The 24,586-nt window shown below is 44.2% G+C and overlaps 1 protein-coding gene across 2 annotated transcripts in view; it reads left to right on the forward strand.

Moving 5' to 3' along the window:
- Nucleotides 1-1,170: 1,170 nt before the first annotated feature.
- LOC142771395 (uncharacterized) overlaps nucleotides 1,171-24,586 on the forward strand; it is a 46,307-nt gene continuing 22,891 nt past the window's right edge. The window contains exons 1-3 of one of the 2 annotated variants that reach the window (XM_075872873.1): nucleotides 1,171-1,375; nucleotides 22,371-22,507; nucleotides 22,567-22,634. In XM_075872873.1, the coding sequence (XP_075728988.1) occupies nucleotides 1,301-1,375; nucleotides 22,371-22,507; nucleotides 22,567-22,634 (280 nt within the window). In that variant the 5' untranslated portion in view covers nucleotides 1,171-1,300. Of the gene's footprint in view, nucleotides 1,376-19,146; nucleotides 19,310-22,370; nucleotides 22,508-22,566; nucleotides 22,635-24,586 lie in introns of those variants that run through there. The other variant, XM_075872872.1, reaches the window with a different exon arrangement.

A 24,586-nucleotide genomic window follows, 5' to 3' on the forward strand; every position in this document is an offset into this window, starting at 1 on the left:
GATGAAGATTATGATGACGATGATGATGATAAAAATAAAAATGATAGCTTACACATCATATATCAAACATATCTGTAGGACTGCCTCTGAATAGAGGTTGTTGCTGTGGCAGCTACTCACAAAAGCACCTGCTACCTAGCATTTGGTCTCAAAGGCCATCAGGATGCATTGGTGTTTTTTCCCTATCTCTCACTAGTAAATGCAATGGTTATTTGTCATGTATTTCACACCCTTGCATTACACCACGTGTCACTGTCATAATTTTATACCTATACATACGTTTTAAGCTGTCATACAGTGCGTAATTTTGGGTTATTATGCAGCCAAATAAACCTTGTCATTCCAATCATTGGTCATCACTTAGATCACGTAAAAGACATAGTGCTCATTGGCCACCCATGATTCTTGCGCTAAAAAACTCCACTAATCATCATAATCCACATACTGCTTAAATTCACTCTTGAAGCAACCTTGTTAGTCTTTAGTCATCCAGTTTCTCTACTTCAAGGATTTTGAAGCGTTATGAAAGCTTCGCCATTTTGTTTCATTCAATAGCGCGTAATTGTTTGATGCATTTGGTAGAAGTAGTTCCTCATCGGCGTCCTCAACGCATGTACGCACAGATATTGCATGCCTTCAACATAACAGCTTGCAAAATTCCACACGTTTTATATTCCAAAAGTCAAATGCGTGTCCTCAAGATGAGGTTATTTTTACAGTCAGTGCGTCAGCGCCAAAGCTTATTTCTATTGTCTCCGAGTTCTGAGGAATGTTGCAAGTGTCGGCGGGGTTATGACTCATGAAATTGAGGCTTATAGGTTTGAATGACCAACCTAAAATGGCATACACGCGTACCTCGAAGAAGCAATACCTTTCGAAATGAACAAAATTCACTCTTGTTGGCAGATCGAAGAGAGGACCTATAACTCTGCGGGGCAGTACCTCAACAATTCTCGTTTCAGGAAACTTGCAGATTTTTGTGGCATTGTGCTACAAGCAGGTTTTGTCAATCTTTCTCTCCATATGTTCCTTGTACAGTATTTATGTGGAAACTTCGGGGATATGCCAATTGTTCTGTAGTCAAGTCTATAGAAATACATTAGGCTTGTCATGTGTCAAGCAATAAATGGCAATCGATGAAGAGAACACTTTTAGCGTAACATTGCGGGAGGTATTTGTCACAGGCTCACAGCCTCACATAATAGGCGGAAAAGTAACGTGACCGTGTTTTGTACTAACGAAACTTTGAATCAGTATAGCTTCACGTCAGGCACACGGAAGCACTACGAACTAAGCCTCCATGGAAGGAAATGTACTCGCAACCATATTCGTTCTTATATCCATGATTTATACATCTGGTGCGGATGTCAAACAGGTCAGTTAATACTTCAAGACATTTCAATGCCTTTTAAATATCCGACGCATGAAAGGTCGTAACCACAATTTTAAGAAAGATATTCAGCATTCATGCTTTTTGATTGCGAAGCATTTATTAGCGAACTTCGGTGACTTAGAGCGTATCTGTCTATCCATCTATCTATCGAGGCGCTTACATTTCGGTGCTCTCTTGGTCACCCCCTTGACTTGGCGGGAACAAAAATTAGCATGGGAGGGTAGCATGGTTCTACGAATATAACGTCCTGGTCAAGGCGTGGATAATGTCACAATCCCGTCGCGTACATCGTCAAACACTTGTCCAGAAACAATGGCACAAACCAACGGGCCGGTATGTGCGGCTGGTACGCGGGTATGCGCCACAGATGATTGACACTTAGTGTCTACTCAGAAACGACGAGAACACAGATGTACAATTTTAACACGCGAGCATTAAGAAACACCCAACATCGGTGGCGTCACTCCAACGAATGCAAAGAATAAATGTTAGGGTCCCAGATAGAATCGAACCCAAGCGTTTTGCGTGTCCATAAAGCGTTTTACCACAGAGTTACGCCAGGTCTCGGAACTTTTTTTTTTCAAGTAAACACCCATCATCGTGAAACGTCAATAGTAAATGCAGTGCTGCCTCTCCAATTTTATAAATATTGCATATGTACTCCTGTGATACAGCCATCATGTCAGTTTAACGTCAATTTTGGTTAGTTGCCTTAAGCTGAAGTTGATTCAGGTAGCTGGGCCCAGGGCCAGCATCCCCGTGGCATCAGCGCTTCATATCAGCTTCTCGTGTTGCTAATACGCATGTTCCATTTGGCATCGTTGAGCAAGTGCAAACAGGTAGTTATATAAACATCCACAACTCTTCAAAATATGTCTGTGCGTGCAACATTTGTACATATATTCAGCGTTAGATTATGACGTGTCACTCAAAAAAAATTGCAACACGGTCACCTTCCCTCCGCATGCTTCGCGTAACGTCGATTTCCTGGTACGTGGGATCGGCCTTTTTCCTTTTACGAATGAATCCCGGTTTTGATTGCGGGATATTTATAGGCTTTAACACTTGCACATGCTTCACATGAATTGTCGAAAACACAAAACCTTGTACCTGGTAGACGTGCCACGTGAACGCCAATTCAGTGGGTAGTTTGCGTTTTAATCTAACCATTTTTTCATATCAGGAGTGAGCAAATATATAGGTGTTTGAAAAAAAACTGTGGCCTGTGAATGTGTCTGATTACATTGAATACAGAGAGCAGCATCTACGTAAAGAGGAATTTACTTAAAATAATATTGCATTCTAAAACTCATTAGCAATTACTTTGAATTCGTGAATGTAATAACAGGGTGTCGTCATCTCAAAATTTGACATGCTCCACAGTGTGGCATTTTGCTTACTGTCACTCCCCCATGGTTCATAAAATTGGGGGATTGTCTTTCCACGTTCAATTAGTGTTTTGAATATATGTTCAATGCTATCGTTTTATGTACTGGCACCACGATACATGGTACTCAAGCATTCATCTTTGCTCCACCACGTTACATTAAGCGTTTTATCAATCATTGCCGCGCAACTGCTCATAACAATGGCCGCGTCAATCTGAAAGCCCTGAAGGCGCTGGTTAAATATTTTAAAAACAATACACCGGGCACAATACTCACCTTACAACTATTTTGATTGCATAATCTCGCTGATTGTATAATCTCAAACATTCCTGGCTGATGCACGAGGATCTGCTAGCGTTAACATGTTAATTCTAGACAATAATACGGGCAGAGAGAGGTTTATATCACCCCGACGAGGAAATTCACTACGACATTGACATTCAACACAACAATGACATTGAAAACCTGTTATCAAAGATGTAGTGTTTCGACCTGGCTTGTAAAATCATTAAAAATATAGCTATAAGGTGACTAAGCAAAAACAAACCCTACAATACTTACAGTCCGACCACGCTGAATATAATAGCAACAGAATACTGCACATGATGATAAAATTTCTAGTCATGGAATCGCTCACAGCTTTTAAGTCCTGCTTCTTGGCGCCTAATAAAAAGCACTCAGATTTTTTTACATCTTTCGAATAATCATAGGCCTTCCACAGATGAACTACTGATCGCGAAGTAATCAAGCTGGCGAATGTTCGCCTAGAACAATCACTGGCTTCTAAATGTCAGAACCACCATTTATCTACATTACCTGATATCCTTCCAAAAACAGTACGAGACACGTACCTCTCAATTCCTACAAATGTTTAGTTTTTATTCACAAAAGACGAACGATCTCGGATAAGCCAATACTAGTTACACTACATGTTTGCGCTTTGCATAATAATATGCTCATCACCGAAGAGATTGAAGTTATGCGTTTGTCACTCCTTTCAAGCAAGGACATGATAATGACGCTTACCACAATTCTCAATTTAGTCAGTGCGCCTAATTATTCAGACTTTTATTCATTCTACTACTTGTGAATAGTTGGCACTGATAGGTGAACCCAATGTGCGCTTTTGTCGAAAAGTTGAAGAAAGAGCTGTCTCTGCTATGTACACGGTATATTATTTACATGAAAGCCTGCAAAAGGACACAAAATGCATTTATCGATCACAAGGTCAAGTTCAAATTTGAATATAAATTTAGCATATACCATTCACTTCGTGAAATAAACAGCGCAGACGTAACACTATCTACTGAATCAGGAATATCAAGACAACGCTCTCCAGAAAATCCACAGATAGCTAACAGCATTTAGATTACCTAGATTTCAATAGTTATCATCCATGACGGTGCAAACAAAGATTATTCGTTTGGTAGGCAGGGTGTTCAAGAAAGATGTTAAGTGAAAGTGGAGGGTATGAGAATGTTCCACACGTAGTGACTACGCTCATCATCTCAGCAACCCACACAGAACATCAGTTGAACTAAATTAGCCGCACAATACTCTCAGCAATGTCTACAGCTAGCCTATAAATTAGCGAATTCCACACTGGAAACACGTACCTTCTTCGCAGGGCCCAATGAGCCGCTAGCTTTGATAACCAAATATTGTAATGGGTTAGAAAACATAATAAACGCTATGTAGTATTCAATATAACAAAGATACAAGCCCTAGGAAAAGCGTTTCCCATAAACATCAAAGATCCTGTATGACTGTAATATGAACCTACAAGGCATGCTGGTGCAGGCAAAAGTGAATCACAGTTTTACTACTAACATGCTTCCATTCAAATAGAGGACCTACTTGAACTTTCAAGATAGCTTCAAGGTTTAAGGCAATGGAAGGTATAAACTCCGTCAGCTTTTTTTTGGCCGACGATGAGAGTTATCATTGATTCCAGTGTGCTAATGAGGTCTTGCTTAAGCTGGCGGAATGATAGCCATTTGATGGCCTAGTTATAAGTGTTTCCAAAAGACGAGCTGTTGTATTTCGGGAAAAATTAATAATTTTATAGCTTGCAATTCAATCTTTCTAAATGGAAGCCCCATTGAAGTTGTTCACAATTTTATAACCCTTAGTGTAGTATTCAATGAACATATGTCTTGGGACTCGTGTACTGAGAGTGTAGCTAAGAAAGTTGCTAGTGCGTTAAGACTTCTCCACCATTATCACGACTTGTTACCAATGAACACCAGACTAGTAACCTACACTTCTTTTTTGAATCTTACATTGAATACTTTTTTTGTTTGTGGAAAAGCAATTCCTACAAACAATTTGAAACTTGAAACAATTCAAAACAATATTATAAAAGTAATTGCTAACAGTGCCCCTGATCTTTCAGCTGAACCGTTACTAAAGAAGTACGGCTTGATTAGTTTAGACAACCTCTATAGTTTGAACTAAGTTTGACACTGCGGAAGGAAAATAAACAAGACACACATAGTCTACGCACCCTGGCTAAATTGAAAGTAAACGTGCGTAGCTTAACCTGGGCGTATTGAATATTGATATGCGCAGCATAACGAACAACAGTGAAGATTGGCTGCGTTGTGTCATTCCTGAAGTGCTAAAAACTTTTATGCGTAGAAATTTCATAGGAAGTACTTTGCAATCGACCAGCTTAAGCAATTTTACTTATAATATTAAACATACGCTTTACACTATTTATATTTCCATTTTGTGACTGTTTTTTTTCTTTTGTGAAATTAACTGAAAAGCTTCACAATTTGTTACTTTATAAGGATGTATGAAGCATAACGTACTATTAATTGCCTCTATTACTTTCTTTTTGTACTAATTTTCTCGTTAATAGTGTGCAAACGTGAAATTTTATTGATTAGTTTATATTTTATTGATAAATGATTTCTCTCACTCCTCATGATCTGTACTGCTCATAGAATAAACGTCCATTCTAGTCTATATATAACGAGCGTTCAACCCTGTTTGATAGAATTGGTACAAGAGAAAAATAAAATGCGTCTATACAGAAGCAGTTCAACGATTCTTCTACAGGGACATCAGAGAGTTTTTACAATCGTAAAACAGTACCGCAGAACAGCAAATCACTTTGTTACAAAGGTGCATCACTTGGTTAATTGTATATCGCATGCTTTCGTGAATAATATCAATAAATACATCAGTTTCAAAAGATATACGTTCTCGCCTCGGCTTTTTATATCATAGTAGGGACCACTTTCTTCAGGTGTACTGTTTAATTCCGGTAATAAAGGACAAATACACATAAAGCGGTAGATCCCCCGTACAATAGGAATTGATGATATGCGAAGCACAAATGAGCTTCATTGATAAGCCTTTTTAAAATCAACACAATGTCTCGAGGTTAAAGTAAATTATGCCGTACAAGACTTACGTGTCATTATTATCATGTTTCGTTGTTTCGTTTACCTTCGTCATCTATTCACGTCACGTGATGCCAAATTTAGTGTATGTGGAGCTACTTCGTCATTCATTGAAGTCAGGTAACCCCAAAATTGGTGTATCTAGAGCTAGTAAATGGTCGCGACCACATCAAGGAGGATCTATTATACTCCTACGTTACGTTGACGCGTGCGCATGTTGGAATAGCGACGCTGCTTTAACAAAACGTAAGCGTTTTAGAGTCTGACGCCAGGCACGACCAGCGAGACCAGCGTCCGTCGGCGCGGCATCACTATAGCATGGCAATACGGCAACCGGCGCGAAAGGCGACATGTTCCATTTCGCACCGATGCGTTACCTACCAAGCACTGCGTCTGCCTTTTTTTCTGGCAGAGAGACGCCTGATGTGTTAAAAAGCGTGGGCGTCGTAGCAACGCAGCGCAGCGCGTGGTGCGAGTATGTGGCAGGACCGGCGCCTGGCGTCGTAACGCCGGTGGGACGTGAAAAAACGAACGCCGGCGCGCACGCGCGCCGGGTCACGTCGCAATGTATTTTCGCCTTGACTGTGGCATGTAGTCATGTTCTTATATGACACGCATCTCATGATTATCATGTTTGCACCAGTCACATACCTTCATCATTCATTGACGTCACGTAATGCCGAAAGTGGCACACGTGAAGCTAGCGAGACGGCCGCGAGTGCATCATGAGCGCAGCCTGTAGTCATGTTGTTACATGATACGCATCTCATGATTATCATGTTTGCACCAGTCACATGCTATCATCATCCATGTACGTACGGCAATACGTAATTTGGTGTATGTGACGCTAGCGAAACGGCCGTCCGCTCATCATGAGCATGGCGTGTAGTTTTGTTGTTATGTGACACGCATCTCATGATTAGCATGTTTGAAAGAGTCACATACCCTCGTCATTCATTCATGTACCGTAATACCAAACTTGGTATATGTGACGCTAGCGAAACGGCCGTGAGCGCATCATGAGCGTGACATATAGTTATCTTCTTACAATACAGCATGTCATGATTTTCATGTTACGGGCTGTCGCGTGTTTTCGCCATGCAATCATGTCTTGCCGTAGCAGTTCTGAAACATATCATGTAAACGAAACCACCGCAATATCAGCAGGACCAGGAAATGAAAATCGTGGCATTCATGGGATACAAGTTAATATTTTCATGTTATGACTAGTCGAATATGCTCGTCATACAGTCATGTTATGCCATACCAAGTGTGGTATTGATACCATATAGAAAATGGCCAGAAGAGCTGAAAGTCGTAGGCGGATAGATAGATAGATAGATAGATAGATAGATAGATAGATAGATAGATAGATAGATAGATAGATAGATAGATAGATAGATAGATAGATAGATAGATAGATAGATAGATAGATAGATAGATAGATAGATAGATGATACGCTCAAAGTTCGCATTTATTGAAACTTCTATCTTACGTGAAGCGCAAGTCCTTCTTTTGAGATGATAAACCAAGCCCTCAAGAAGCAATAAACACTACGACGTGTGGTTTTGTGAATGATTTGGAGCTAGTAGAAGCAACGAAAAAACCAGAACATTCTGGCTAGACAAGTGGCCTCTAGTTCCTTCAGTGTCTGTAAAAATTCATTGAGGTGAATGGATCACTTTATCACTTCAACAGCCCCACCGCAATGGTCTAGTGGCTAAAGTACTCGGCTGCTCACCCGCAGGTCGCGGAATCAAATCCCGGCAGCGGCGGCTGCATTCCGGATGGGGGCGGAAATCCTGTAGGCCCGTTCGCTTAAATTTGAGTGCACGTTATAGAAACCCAGGTGGTCGAAATTTCTGGAGCCCTCAACTACGGTGTCTCTCATAATCATATGGTGGTTTTGCGACGTTAAACGCCACGTATCAATCAGTCATTATCACTTTTCACCAAGGTGGGGTAGAAAACCGGACGCTCGCCTGGTTTACTTTCCTGCCTATCCTTCTTCTTAATTTTCCTCATGTTCCCTCATGAGAATGACGTAGCAATGCGTTATTTAGATGTGCCTATTTATAACTATCGAAACTATGGTCCTTAAGGAACATCCGCGATAACTACTCCTCGTCGAAAGTTGTGAACTTAGCAAGGATGCGACCTTTCAGTCTTTTTGAAAGCTAATACTTGCAACATGTTTCTCCAATCAAACTCATTTGAACTCTGTAAATATTGAACTGTTCTCGTGTACAGAATCAGACATTTCACCACATATTTTCTTGTTTCACTTGAAGTTTATCTTAACAAGCCTTAAGAAGAGACAAACTGTTCCTTCAACATGAATAAGATGAACCTTGTCTTGTGCATTTCTTTGTACGACAACTGGTAATGCATTTTCAGGCGAAAAACTCTAATGACTTATAATCGCTATATCTTGCTGCTACTTAGCTACGGTGCAGAAAGATAGAAAATTAAAAAGAGGGGGAGGACTTTGCTGCAAGCGATCGAAAGGAAAATGTTAGATGTAAGTTTAAGAGACAAGAAGAGAGCAGATGGATCGCGATACAAACCGTGGTTAAGGTTATAGTAGTTGCAATGAAGAAGAATAAATGAACACGGGGCGGGCATGTAGTGCGCAGGGAAGATAACCACTAGTCATTAATGGTAACTGACTGGATTTTCTGCGAAAGCAAGTGGGTTAGGGGGAGACAGAAAGTTAGGTGGGCAGATAAGATTATGAAGTTTGCGCGTTTAAAAAGGCAGCACAAAGTGCAGGACCAAGTTGACTGGCGGAACATGGGAGAGGCCATTGTACTGCAGTGGACGTAGTCACTCTGATGATGGTATAGATGATGATGGTAATAATAATAATAATAATAATAATAATAATAATAATAATAATAATAATAATAATAATAATAATAATAATAATAATAATAATAATAATAATAATAATGATAATAAATAATAATAATAATAATAATAATAATAATAATAATAATAATAATAATAATAATAATAAATAATAATAATAATAATAATAATAATAATAATAATGTTGAGACGTTTATTGGCGGACGGTTGTCGACGATGCTTGACAGTGACAGTCAATGCGGGTACCGACTCTCTGCACGAGCTGCTCTTCTTCTTGCTAAAAAGGGCAACCCACTAGAAGGCGCTAGAGAGGACGACCCACTGTTCGAAGGCTTCACCACAACTACCCCGGGTACGAAGAGGGAGCCGCCTGGCGACCTAGCAGCTGGTTACTATGAGCGGGTCGTGGTAGGCTTTGAGGCGCTCCACGTTGACAATGTCGCGCCCTCGACGGCGCATGTCCGAAGATGGTTTGATGGGTTCGATCAAGTAATTTACAGGGGAAGTGCGTTCGACGACACGGTAGGGGCCTTCGTATTTGGGCAATAGTTTTGAAGATAGGCCAGTTGAAGTGGTAGGGATCGAGAGCCAGACGAGCGCTCCAGGGAGGAACATGGGCGCAGTAGTGCTGGTGTCAGCGCGAATGCCTTTTTGCCGCTCTTGATCATGCGCTGTAAAGGTCCTTGCGAGCTCTCGACACTCTTCAGCAAGCTTGGCTGTAGCAGAAATAGGCGCCCACTCTGACGGATCTGGCTTGTACGGAAGTATAGTGTCGATGGTGTGCGACGGGTGCCTTCCATATAATAAAAAGAAAGGTGAAAAGCCAGTAGTGCTCTGAGGGGCGGTGTTATATGCGTAGGTGACGAAGGGTAGAATGGAATCCCAATTTGTGTGATCGGCGGCGACGTACTTGGAGAGCATGTCGCCGAGCGTACGGTTGAAGCGTTCAGTAAGGCCATTCGTCTGCGGGTGGTAAGCAGCAGTTTTGCGGTGAACAACGTTGCACTCTTTGAGAATGGCTTCGACGACTTCAGACAGGAAGACGCGGCCTCGATCACTGAGCAGTTCCTCAGGTGGACCGTGTCGCAGCATGAATCGTTGGAGCAGGAAGGAGGCCACATCGCTCGCTGTAGCCGCGGGGAGAGCGGCAGTTTCGGCGTATCGCGTGAGGTGGTCCACAGCAACAATGGCCCAGCGGTTACCGGCCGACGTTAGTGGAAGTGGCCCATACAAATCAATGCCAACGCGCCCAAACGGCCTGGCAGGGCAGGGTAGAGGTTGCAGACCTACCGGCGACAGGTGCGTTGAAGTTTTGCGGCGCTGACATTCTATGCAGGAGCGAACGAATTTCTGCACATAGCGGTACATACCGCGCCAAAAGTACCGTTGGCGAATGCGCTGGTAAGTCTTCGATACGCCGGAGTGCGCACATTGCGGATCAGTATGAAAGAATTCGCATATGTCAGAGCGCAGACTGCGGGGTATGACTAGTAGCCACTGGCGGCCGTCACCGCTGTAATTGCGTCGGTGGAGAAGGTCGTCGCGTACGGCGAAATGGTGGGCTTGACGACGCAACGCGCGAGTGGATGGAGTGGATGGATCAGTCAGCAAGTCTATCAGTGAGGCAATCCATTGATCCTTGCGCTGTTCAGTAGCAACGGCATGAATGCTAATGGAAGAAACGGCAAGGTGAGACGCTGAGTCGTGGGCATTGTCGTCAGGCAAGGGAGAGCGCGACAGGGCGTCGGCGTCAGCATGTTGCCTTCCGTTGCGGTACAGCACGCGGATGTCGTAGTCTTGCAGGCGAAGTGCCCACCGGGCGAGACGGCCTGAGGGATCTTTCAATGAGGACAACCAGCATAGTGCGTGATGGTCGGTGACTACATCAAATGGGCGACCATATAAATAAGGTCGGAACTTGGTAAGGGCCCACACGATTGCCAGACATTCTTTCTCAGTGACGGTGTAATTAGTCTCGGCTTTTGTAAGCGTACGGCTTGCATACGCCACGACATATTCCGGGAACCCTGGTTTGCGCTGCGCAAGGACAGCGCCGAGACCGACACCACTGGCGTCCGTGTGTACCTCTGTAGGGGCAGTAGGGTCGTAGTGGCGGAGTATGGGAGGCGACGTCAGTAAACGACGGAGCGTTGTGAATGCGTCGTCACACTGTGATGACCACGAATGGAGAGGCCCGTTACTACCGAGGAGTTTTGTCAGCGGCGATGCGATGGACGCGAAGTTTCGGATGAAGCGCCGAAAGTAGGAACACAGTCCTAAGAAACTGCACAGTTCCTTGATGGATGTCGGCTTGGGGAACTCGGTCACGGCCCGAAGCTTGGCTGGATCGGGGAGAATTCCGTCCTTGGACACGACGTAGCCGAGTATTGTCAACTGCCGAGCTGCAAATCGGCACTTCTTCAGGTTCACTTGCAGACTGGCGTCACTCAGACGCGTTAAAACATGCCGCAGGCGTTGAAGGTGCGTTGAGAAGTCCGGAGCGAAAACGACGACGTCATCGAGGTAGCACAGGCACGTGTGCCATTTCAGGTCACGCAGGACGGTATCCATCATGCGCTCAAAGGTGGCAGGCGCATTGCACAGCCCAAACGGCATGACGTTAAATTCGTACAAGCCGTCGGGAGTGACGAAAGCGGTCTTCGGTCGAGCGTCCTCAGCCATAGGTACTTGCCAGTACCCTGAGCGCAAATCTAGAGATGAAAAAAACTCGGCTCCTTGCAGGCTGTCAATCGCGTCATCCACACGCGGTAGTGGGTACACGTCCTTACGAGTGATCTTGTTGAGACGTCGGTAGTCCACACAGAACCGCACAGAACCGTCCTTCTTCGCGACGAGAACGACAGGAGATGCCCAGGGGCTGTTAGAGGGTCGAATAACATCGCGGCGTAGCATGTCGTCCACTTGCTCGTTGATTACACGGCGTTCTGTGGGAGATACGCGATATGGACGTTGCCGTAGTGGTGGTTGTGCGCCTGTGTCAATGCGATGCGTAACAGTGGATGTGCGGCCGAGAGAAGGTTGAGAGACATCGAAAGAAGAGCGGAATTCTTCCAACAGGGCCAGAAGCTGGGAGCGCTGGACCGGCGTAAGGTTGTCAGCAATGGAAGGACCAAATACATCAGCGGATGATGAAACAGATGTAGAAACAGCACTAAGCGTATTGGAACTTCGGCAGTGCATGTCATCAGGTTGATCCATGACTTGTGCGTCTTCGATGGGTTCCACGCTGCCGAGACATTCCCCTCGCACCAACGTAACACTGTACGGGGATGAGTTCAGAACAAAAATAGTGGTGCTGCCGCGAGTTACTTGCACGGTCGCGAAAGGAACCAGGAAACCTTTTCTGGTGAAAACACGATGAAATGGTGAGAGGAGTGCAGTGGTGTCTGAAAGACTTGCACAGTACGCCGACACCGCCGTGGACGAGTTTGCAGGCGCTTGCGTGTCGTCCCTGACGAGTAATTTGCTTGCAGTAGATGGACTGTCGGCCGGCGTCAAAGAAGAGAATGGTGTTAGCTCTATTTCTGCTGGTGCGCAATGAATGACGGCGTCGTGGCGGGAGAGAAAATCCCATCCTAGGATGACGTCGTGAGAGCATGAAGGAATTATGATGAATTCAACGGCATACACCACGTCCTGAATCATGAGGCGGGCTGTACACATCGCTGTAGGGTGAATGCTTTGGGCGCTGGCTGTACGGAGGGAGAGCCCGGAAAGTGGCGTGGTCACTTTGCGCAGTAATCGGCTAAGCTTTGCGTCCATCACGGATACGGCGGCTCCAGTATCTACAAGGGCAGATGCACGAACACCATCCACAAGCACGTCTATCACGTTCGATTGTCTTTCCTGAGGGCTTCCGCAGTTCGACAGCGTCGCAGCCCTTGCCTCGTGGACTGCGACGACTAGTTTTCCTGGTCACCCTCTAGTGGACGTGGCCGCATCGGCGACAGTGAGCGACGTCGCGGAGAATGTGAGCGGCGGGTAGATGGAGCGGGGCGGGACGACGGTGACGTAGGTGGCGGTTGGTCATAAAAGCGGCTCGATTGGCTGGGAAAATTGGAGGCGACTTGCGGTCGCTGCACACGATTGCAGTAGCGTGCTACGTGCCCGACGCAACCACAAGCAAAGCAGATGGGGCGATTGTCCGCAGTGCGCCATCGGTTCGCGGGTCCCATCCATGTCGAAGAACGCGATGGGCGAGCCGGCTGCTGATATAACTGCATAGTGGGCGGCACACGGGGCACGTGGATGACGTCGGTATATGTAGGCGGCACAGTTTCTCTGAAGGCCTGGGGTCTGGCGATGGTTTCGGTGTAACCAAGAGGGCCAGTCACAGGAATCGGTGGGGGTGGCCTGGCGACAACTTGGGCGTAACTGAGTGGTGTAGATACTGGAGGCGGCTGGTGATATTCTGGAACGACCTCCGCGATTTCCTGCGTAATGGCTCGGCGGAGGGGAGGCAGAAGTGTGCTTGACGACTGTTCAGCACGTTGCGGGGAAGCAAAGGCCAGTAAAGAGACCTGGCGGGCAACTTCTTCACGCACGAATGACTTGATTTCAGCAAGCAAGGCGGTGTGGTCCGGAAGTGTTGACAAGGCCGAGAGATCAGCGTCACGTGAGGGTGGTCGAGGGGTCATCGAGCGCTGCCGTCGCAGCTCCTCGTAACTTTGGCAAAGTGTAATGATCTCTGCCACAGTGCGAGGGTTCTTGGCCAGGAGCATGGTGAAGGCATCGTCGGCGATGCCTTTTAGAACATGGGTAATTCTGTCGGCCTCTGACGTGCTCGCGTCCACTTTCTTGCACAAGTCAAGAATGTCCTCTATGTAGCTTGTGAAGGACTCACCGGTCTGCTGTGCTCGTTCACGTAACCGCTGTTCGGCTTGGAGCTTACGAACGGCAGGACGGCCGAACACGTCGACGACGGCAGTTTTAAAAGCGGACCAAGTGGGGAAATCGGATGCGTGGTTGTTGTACCACATGCCGGCCACACCCGCGAGGTAGAAAACCAGGTTGCCGAGTTTACCTGCCTCGTCCCAATGATTGGGGACGCTGACGCGTTCGTACATAGCAAGCCAGTCCTCGACGTCGGTGCCATCCGCGCCGGTGAAGACAGGAGGGTCCCGGATGCGGGGAACACCGGAACATGGCGTCGGCGCAGGAGGAAGCGTTTGCTGTGCGGCGTCTTGGTGCATGGTAGAAGGCACGGTGCGGGATCGTAGCTCCAGGGGCATCAAATGCTAACCGAAGGTGTTAGAAGGGCACAGCACTCTCCACCAAATTGTTGAGACGTTTATTGGCGGACGGTTGTCGACGATGCTTGACAGTGACAGTCAATGCGGGTACCGACTCTCTGCACGAGCTGCTCTTCTTCTTGCTAAAAAGGGCAACCCACTAGAAGGCGCTAGAGAGGACGACCCACTGTTCGAAGGCTTCACCACAATAATAATAATAATGTTGTTTATGATGAGGAGGATGATGATGATGATGATGATGATGATGAATTGCTGTATCTGCTGTCCGTTCGGTTCCCCGATATGGTGCCAGCGGTGGCGGTCCCTCTTTACGTGGAAGGATAAATGGGCGTTATGAGCGCTGGACGCAAGGGTGTCTGAAGCACTTGCAACGTGCGAGAAAACAAACGCATGCGAAACGGAAGCAGATTGGTTTCACTGAGATTCACTGTAAACATTGAAAAAAGGAGACACGCACTCATTCCACTGCCCAGCCTTTCCATTGAGAGTGTAAAAAGATAGCATGCTTAGACAAACAGCCAGTGGCTTTCGCGGAACTCTGTTTGGAACTTGCAGTGTCAATTTATTTACACTAATGTTTTCTGTCACCCGCTATTTCTTGCTATTATCCAGACCCGCCTTACTTGCTGTCTTCCTTTTCTTTTGGTCACAATAGAAGTTGGTCAAAAATTGAAATATTGGTTTTTAAATGATGTTGTTGGCACTGTTAAGAAATTGAAATCTAAATTTGCATTAGACTATCTATATAGAGTGAATAGAACGAAGCTAGCAGCTTCAATGGGCAACACCCTTTTCTTTAAAGTTGTTTACATGCAGCAAGTTTTATTTAATGCTCATCAGCGTATTGAAAAAACCTATTGCAAAAAACAGCGGGCCCAGCGTAATGCCAGTACATTTTTTGTTACTGGTACACGCTGGAGACACTGGTATACGCTGGTATTTACTGTCGCTTCGCTGGGTGCACTGGGAAACAGCTGTGTCGCACTGGTAGGGGCACTGGCTTAACCACTGTGATGCTGGTGCACACTGCGAAGCATTGGAAGCGCTGGTGAATACTGGATCATGCACTGTTTCTGCCAGCGCAGAGTGCACATTTCTGTATACGTGTGCCATGCTATGTTTCGGTGTCATTGAATATAAAACGCTTGATTCGATGGCAAGGAGATGTGGTACCTTAACAGATACCGGCCATACGTAATTTTTGCGGTGCACGTACGTATCGCAGCAATTCTATTGCACCTTTTTCGTATATGCCCATGCGTAACCAGCCATATTCGCGTCAGCCGTGTATAGCTGTAATTATTCCAAGTTGTAGTGTTTATAAAACTGGAGCTGAACGCCAGTACTACCAGAAAGAAAAAAAATGTTTTTGCTGCCAAGTTGACGAAACTTAAATGAGCTCTCTCGATCGCTTAGCAAGGTTTGCCAGCGGAGATGCGAGAAAAAGCTGTCGTTTGATTCCGCCACACCGGATGTCTCACTATGCTTATCCTTCTGCTTACCCCAGGTAACAGTTAGAAATTTTGCGAAGCTCAAAGGCAGATACTTCAATCGCCCTAACTCACCGTGTCGAGAGCGGTCTGACCCAGTGCTCAGCCGTGCGAGCATTATCGTGTCGGCCGTGTTATTGTATATGTTACTAGCGCTTCTTGTTCATGTACACACAATTTTAAAGTGTGAGAATAACTGTAAAGTATAGTATAGACATCAATGAACCTAAATCTACTATTTTGTCTTGTGTCGATGTTCGCACAAGGAGCGCTGACAATCGTTGTGTCGCGCTTTCAGCTACGAAGGCTGTCACCGAAAGCTACCAGCCGCACTTGGCCGGTACTTTCCCGACTGATATGTAACAACACGCAATTTCCAAGTGGTAATTTCACACGCCTTCGTGAACTGAGTCCCTGGCATACGTGTTCAGTGGACTGCATTAGTATTTCTTTTATGCGTTTTTTCAATTGTCGTTGTTGATATATTTGCATACATCTGTACACTGGCACACCCACTGTATACTACCAGCGTATAAGAAAAAAGACTGTCGCTCGGTATCGCCACTCCATAAATGCATGTCTGGTAATGATCGACCTTCTACTTGCTTGAGGTGCAGTTTAGGTAACAGTTAGAAATGTTGCGAAGCTGAAATCCAGAAACTTCAAGCATCGCAACTCAGCTGCTTGGAAAACGGCCTTACCCAGTGCCCCGTCCCAGCGAGGCCTATTGTTCCGTCCACGTCGGTGTACATGCTGCCTGCGCTTTTTACTTTAAATAGGCTCAATTCTAAAGTGTAACAATGACTGTAAAGTAAAGTTTAGACATCCCTAAGCCTAAATCAACCAGTTCTCTGCGTGTGCCGTGCCCGCACAAGGAGCGACGATGATCGATTTGTCGTGCTTTCAGCAACGCAGGCTGTCACCGATAGCTTCCTTCTGAGCGCAGTAGCTGGTTCTTCTCTGACTCGTATGTAAGAACACGCAATATTTAGTTTGTAGTTTGGCACACGTTAGTGAACTAACACACTTGCATTCTTTTTCTGAGGATTGCTTTATCAATTTCGTCAGCAATTGCTAGGTTGAACGTTTCGATATAACTGCATTCACATATGTAATCTGGCACGCCGGAAGTATACTGCTATATTGTAACTTGCGCGAAAAAATCCTCAATCTTCACTCGTGTGCGTGCACACCTACCGAACACTTCATTTTAAATCATCTGTAAATGTTGACCAGTAGCAAGTGTGAGAACCGACTATCACAGAAAAAAACTATCGGCAGCAACAGCTAACAATCTGTGGCTGCTCCTCCAGTCAATTTGAGATTTTTCAGAAATAAGATGTGGATGCTTCAAAAACCTTTAGGCTCTAGCTAATATCCGCTTGTCATTCGGAGCCCGGAAGCCGTTTGTCGCTGTGGAATCAAGATGTAATTGTTATTTAGAAAGAAATATTGTGTCAGTTTCGACTATGCGGCTTGTAAACATGAAGTTGAACGGCGCGTTCTTCGAATAAATAGTCAATTTACAACTCAACAATCACGTTCTGGCGTAGCCTAACAGTTTGTTATCTGCGGGAGAAACGGGAGTAGTTATAGACCAATTGCATAACGGGAAATCTCCTGGCCCAGACGGCATAACGGCAGTATTCTACAAGACTTTCAAAGCAGAGTTAGCCACTATTTTACAAAAAGGTTTTCGCTGAATCTTTTAACAAGAGTAGCCTACCACCTTCATTCAAGAAAGCACACACTGTTCTGATCTCGAAAAGTACAGACCCTGTAAAACAGAAATATGTGTCTGGTTATAGGCCGATAACATTGACAAATGTTTACTACAAAACACTAATGAAAGTTCTCGTGATGTGGTTGCAAACAGTCATATGTACACTGATTGGCCCACATCAAACATATGAAATAACAGGAAGGTCAATTTTTACGAAATACATGTAAGACGAAGCATATTCGAGTGCTGTGACGCTGACTTCAGAAAAGTTGCAATGTTGCAAATTGATCTAGCGAAGGCTTTTGATCCAGTTTGTCGTAGCATTTTGTTTAAATTTTTAGAACATGTTGGCGTTGGCTCTGCGATACCGAAGGATGTTCAGATGGCTTACGACAATTGTTCAACCAATTTGAATGTGAACCGTGAGTCAACAGAAGAACTAATGTATGTTCATCTGTAAGAAAAGGATGCCCACTTTTACCGTTATTATTTCCTTTGTACGTGGAACCTCTCTGTGTGGCCATTACAAAAATTCAAATATACAGGGTTTTTATTTAGGAGTGTGTGAGGTGAAGATATTGGCATATGCTGATGATGTTGCAATATTTTGTACCAGTCAGGAGAGCATACCCACCTCCATGAGCATTGCACGATAGTTTTGTGATGCTACTAGTAGCATTGTAAACATAGACATCTCTGTTGGGCTGTGGCATAAAAATGGCGAAGCGTTCCCAGCGGTTTATGAACGGATCAAATGGTCAAGCAAGTCTAACACATACCTCGGTGTTCCGCTTACCCAGTAAAGAACAACGGTCATCTGTAGGGCGAGAAAACTAAAGGGCTATCTGTTCCGACACAGGAATGAAGGGCCGTGATTTATCTATATTCGCTTGCGCGATAATATGCAAAGGCTGCCTAGTATCATGGCTTGTTTACTTACTGCAAGTACTGTCGTGTTCCAGAGTTAATATCCGGAGGATTCATAGGCTTCTTGCTGTTTTCGTGTGGTAATTCCAGTACGAATGGACAAGCTACAACAACCTCCTCTTAAGACTACAAAGAGGTGGTTTAGCCTCTCCAAACTTATTTTTGAAGCAGGTTGTATCAAGGTCTCTTTTTCTACGACATCAACAAAATCCGTTTTCACGTGCATTCCTTCAAATCAGGCTAGCATCGGCTTTGCCGAACTTTATTGTTACCTCGAATGATGAATTAAGCTATAGTGTCAGTACCTCTCTTCGAAAAGTTCTTGCGCCTTTTCGATTTGTTAGTTTGGAGTAGTTGTCTAATGTCACTCGGAAGCGTTTGTCGAGACACTTGATTTAAACTGTTTTTTCTGTTCCTTTGTATTGTTATATGTATAGTAGCAGCCAAAGAGGAGACGTTTTGAAAGTAGTTAAAAAGATAATCGTACCAGCTGGAGCTAAAGCGTTCTTTTATAAGCTGCACACGAATACGCTGCCGGTTAAACAAGGCTAGAACAAAGAGGCAATTTTTTACCGTGGGGATCCGACTGCTTATTGTGTCTTAATCTTGAGTCGGTAGAGCATGTTTTTATAGATTGATGGGACGCATTTTTGTTCTGGAATGTTCTACAGAGAACACCGAAGAAAGATTTCCCTCTCACTTCACATGGGAATCGACTTTTAGCAATAGAACCTGGCCTACTAAAACATGATATGTTCTTCCTCCTTGACTTACACAGCATATGGCTAAGCCGAATGGCAGTCAGATATTGTGGTATAGACGCACGGCCAGTACGTATTTATTTTATTGAACATATGTGCAAGTTGCGAGAAGTTTTTCAAAACTTTTCTACAACAATGAACTGCTGAATGTTATGGATGAATTATGTTATTTGAAACCATTTTAAGTATGTATGGCATATGGCTGATCTGCCTTGAAGCCATGGAATTGAGCTAAAAACGTGTTTGCTGTTGTTTGAATTTTACATGCTGCTATAAAGAGAAAAAAAGGCGTAATAGTTTGTGCACTTGGTTTCAATCGGAAGGTGGCGAGTTCAAGTCCCATCAAAAGGCATTTTATTTTTTGCACTTTTTCTTTTTTTACTTTTATTGTGATTGCACGCTACTTTAACTAAATATTTATTTATTTATGGTGAATGAACACCCACGTTTTAACCCTGTGAAGCCATTTTGCGCAGAGTACTCGGACGCTGCCGCTCCAGCGTCCCAATACCAGCGCTGGGAAGCACTGGTAGCAGCGTCGTACTGGGCCCATAATCAGGCATGGCACTGGACACTGGTTCTCAGTGGCGCTGGTTTTTGCAATCGATGTGTCTTCAGAACACGTAAATAGCACATATCAACATAACCAAAAACATTTTTACTTGCTCTTTGCAACACAATCTTTACACCTAAAGTCAGGGCTTTTTGAGCAAGTGATTTAGGTGCTGTGACCTGTAAACTGCAGGCTGTGCAACGAGCCTCAAGCAAGGCGGCATTGTTAAGTTCTTTGCCTTGATTGTCTTCATTTCGGGAACATTTTTAAGACAACCAATAAAATAAAATCTCCAATTATGTCATGGTGTTCAGTTTTTCCAGTTCAACAAGATTGTCAACAATACGTCACCATACCTAACACAGAGCTAATAAAGATTTACACAGTAAGGGGCAATTACATGGTGCCCAGGCATGCTGAGCCACTTTGCTTGACAAGGTCTGTCTTTGGAGCAGCAGCTGTTAATGCGCATAGTGTTACCGAGACATTTGAGCTTGTTCCAGAGTGTTTTGGACTTCTGGACGGTTGTATTTTTGCACCTTACGTTTGAAGATTGATTGAACTTCGTGAAGTTGTGTGTTTTATGCATGTGAGTGTAATTAAAGGCCATGATTTCTATTCGAATAGACGACAATATTTCGTGGCTTCATTCCCTTGCACTAAATAACGAAGTGACCATGACGCAGATGATGGCGTGCCTGGATACTACTGTCGTAGGCTAAGAGCTCATTGGTTGGACTCGCAGTGACAGAACTTTTGTTTCTTTACAATGGGGTCTTTCTAATTGATGGGGAACCCTAGTGTAATACACGTTGATGCTGATATTTAGATTTATGTGCGCTAGCTAGTATCAATGTTCATTGCATGAAAAAAGGTCAATATTTATCCAAATAACATATAGGTAATGTAGGACGTCCTGTGAATGTTACATTAAATGGTCATTACACGTACACGGCGAAGAAAGTGCCTAAAGGTATGGTGCATTTGACTATCGTGGTTCACAACTTCGACGATCACAAACTATACATGCTTCAGTCATACTTGGGGCCACCAAGGCACAGAAACAAATATTACCTGAATTTTAACCTAAAACACTCAACTCCGCTGATATAACGTTTCAAAGGGGAATGCTGAATTCACCCGATATGGTGCGTAGAAATTGAAAGCCAACAAAAATAGAGCACTTCTAAAAAAAGTTCCATTCGCCCCGCCGTGGTGATCTAGTGGCTAAGGTACTCGGCTACTGACCCGCAGGTCGCGGGTTCAAATCCCGGCTACGGCAGCTGCATTTCCGATGGAGGCGGAAATGTTGTAGGCCCGTGTGCTCAGATTTGGGTGCACGTTAAAGAACCCCAGGTGGTCGAAATCTCCGGAGTTCTCCACTATGGCGTCTCTCATAGTCATATGGTGGTTTTGGGACGTTAAACCCCACATATCAAAATTTCCATTCAAGCTTATATCCGTTAAGTCGTTATTGCCTGGTAGTAATTCCCTCCGAAAACGAGGAGGAACGACCATAGTTCAGCTAGATATCTTCAGTACAGCCCCCAATTTGTTTGATTTTAACTGAATATTCTGTTTGACTCCCATAACTCGTCCCGGCTGTCCTTCCGCTCCTCCCCTTTTACACCCTCTTCAATCTTCGTTTGGATAGAGAGGGTACGGAACATACAGATACAAGCGCTAAGGAAAGCAACTGTTCCTTCAACTCAATTAAGCTTGAAAAAACGTCGGACATAGCACGCCACCTGTTTAAAAGTTTCCCCCCAAAAGCCAACATCTTTTCTGAACTCTTTCTTTTTGATCTTCGTTTGAATACAAACAAAATAACTACTTCGTTTGCCTGCCCGCCATTATGTAACCTGTTCCATTCTGTTTATGCCGCATTTCCTGAGAAGTTTATGCTGAGAAGGTGGTCTGACAATTTCTTAAAACACATCAAGTATTTTCTGAGAATTGCCATTAGTGATCCCCCATTTGAAATTAGACAATGACAAGCTACTCTTTGTTCAAGTTTGTAGCCACAGTCTACTAGAGTTGAAGAAGGTTGAATATATTCCAAATGTATCTGTGTACTTGTGGTGGCTACGTGTAAGGAAGCATAGTTCGAAAAAAAAGGTTTCTTAGAGGACTGCCACGCACTCTACAGCACACTCAATATCTGCTTGAAAGGTTGGTCAACATAAGGGGCACGTGACCAGGTTAAACATTCAAAAGCGCCCTTTCCAGAGGATAAAACAACGTTGCCTGTATTACATCAGTCAATTTCTATGCTACGAATTCAGAATATTTTCACAAGAATGAGCTGCGTATGTTTCCAAAATATATTTGTGTTCAGCTCATGTTCCACCTTGTATGTCACTTTTTCACTGCTTCATCCAAGCATCGGCCATGGTCCTACGAAATCGATGAGTGCCTTCACGTGCATGCAAAGTTGTAACAATGAATTGAGCAACTTCATCATTGCATTGCTTGTTCATAGTATAATGAAATTATGCACTGAATTGTAGAAAAGACAACCTAGCAGTGTGACCAGCTTACTTTACTTAGTCCTTTTGTATTATTGCACTCTTCTAGTTCGTGGGGATAGCTGAGAAAATATGGACCGTCAAGACAACTAATACAGCACATATCAGATGTGAGGTTGATCAACGAGTGTCTATTGGAGCACTGTCCGTTACATTTAATAGGTCTTACTTAACCAGGAGTCACAGGTGAGTTCCTGCAATACCAATGCATTTCTTCTGTTAGATGCGTATTTTTTTCTCCACAGGCGTGTCTTCCACATGAGAGGAGTGTTCGATAATCGTCGCAAGAACCGGATGACTCTCTTTTACGGAGGTAAGGCTGAATTATACAATGTTTATAGTGATCATTACCTAAGCGGCCTTACTCACTAGTGTTTTCTAAATTGTGCACAAAGAGTTACTCTCTGATATTGATGGCTTACCATCTCAATTAACTGTTATAAACGAAGTGGTTTATAACAGTTTAGGCAACATACAATTACCACTCGCATATGTACTACTGTTTACATTATATCACGGCATACTTCAAAGATGACCTCCGTCTCAGCCATATCCCCTTGCAAGTACCAGACGAATGTTTCATTAGGAGACCAATTTTGTACCCGACAGGAGTATAACAGTGCACATAAACTTTCTTTTATGACAATTCTGGAACAATCCTATGCAGTCTCCACCAAGGAGTCTATCAACCTTCATGTTTTTCTCTTGGTGTGGGGTGCTCTTTAAGAGCTAGATGCTGTCATGTATGTGCCATCAAATAACAATTCAGCATATACACATTTATGGATACCCCTGACTAGTTATATAGAAACATATGAATCAATCCCTCACACGAGCTAGTATACTATATTTCTTGAATTCGTTGCGCTCATAATCACTCACATAACCTTCAGCCAGTATGACTCTCTTTGACGGTCTAGAATTTCATTCAGCCTATAGCGTTAGAGCGCACAAATCCATGCAGCAAGTGCTAAAAGTCAGCTACGAATTCAAATACATGCTAATAGGCCCAACGTATAGACCACACATGAGCATGGTTTTTATGAAGTATGCTGAAAAAAAACTGGCTTGTAGACGAGCAGTGGCAATTAAAAATGCGAAAGGAAGAAGAAAAACGCAGTAGTTATAGTACCGAAATGTTCATACTCCATGTCCTCGAATGCACCAAGTATATGCCTAGGGATATTTACGTGAACTGCATGGGATAGGAGGAACGTTTTTGAAAACGTCAGGCGAATCACTCTTAACTGAGAAAATACAAAAATAACTTGGATATGCCAAATTATTTCGTTCAGTGAGAAGCATTGCGACAGAGAGATGCAGGTGTATATACAGTATATCGTAGGTGCAGTGCGTTGCCTTGCCAGACACTTTCCTGACACTCGATTGCCTAAAGGATATATCCCTACGAAATGCAGGTGCTCATATCAAGCGGAGGCATTTGCTGTATTCAGCTGAAGTGCAAGCTTACATTCGCTGTCATGGGCCCCATAATTCTTGTCATTTGCTGAGATAATATGACAAGAAAAATGCCACATACTACACAAGTGTTTATACAAGGTAAAATGCGCAAAAAACACAATGAGAAAGAGGACACACACAACGCCCTGTTTGTGTGTATATGTGTGTATGTATGTATGTATGTATGTATGTATGTATGTATGTATGTATGTATGTATGTATGTATGTATGTATGTATGTATGTATGTATGTATGTATGTATGTATGTATGTATGTATGTATGTATGTATGTATGTATGTATGTATGTATGTATGTATGTATGTGTATGTATGTATGTACACGAAGCGGACAGGGACATCACCCCTGCTACGGGCCGGATTTTGTATTCTCTGCTTCGCAGCCTAGCATGGTGCACGCCCGCGCTCAGCGACGCTCTCATCATTACATTCGACCATGACTGCGGCGAAGAACCAGCTGCCAGAAATGTCTCTGGAAAATGTCCGAGTGTGCCACGGTGGTCTGTCTTGGGTATGTCGAGCTGCCGAGCGTTCAGAAGGCCTGCACTCGCTGTGGCATGTTGGTTAGTCTTCGCTTGACGAGGGGTCAACGATGCCTCTGGCGGTCGGCCTTGACTGTTCCGTGGCGAATGGTCTTGACTATGCCTCTGTGGTCTGTCTTGTGCACGCCGCGATACCTGAAGTGTCGAAATCTTATGTGGTTCAGAGTGACTGCCTCGTTGCAGCTACAGGTCTCAGCCACGCTGCGACTCAACGTGCTCCATAGAATGTGCATCTAGCGGATAG

This window comes from Rhipicephalus microplus, chromosome 9 (genome assembly GCF_043290135.1).
Source record: "Rhipicephalus microplus isolate Deutch F79 chromosome 9, USDA_Rmic, whole genome shotgun sequence".
Taxonomy (NCBI): Eukaryota; Metazoa; Arthropoda; class Arachnida; order Ixodida; family Ixodidae; genus Rhipicephalus; species Rhipicephalus microplus.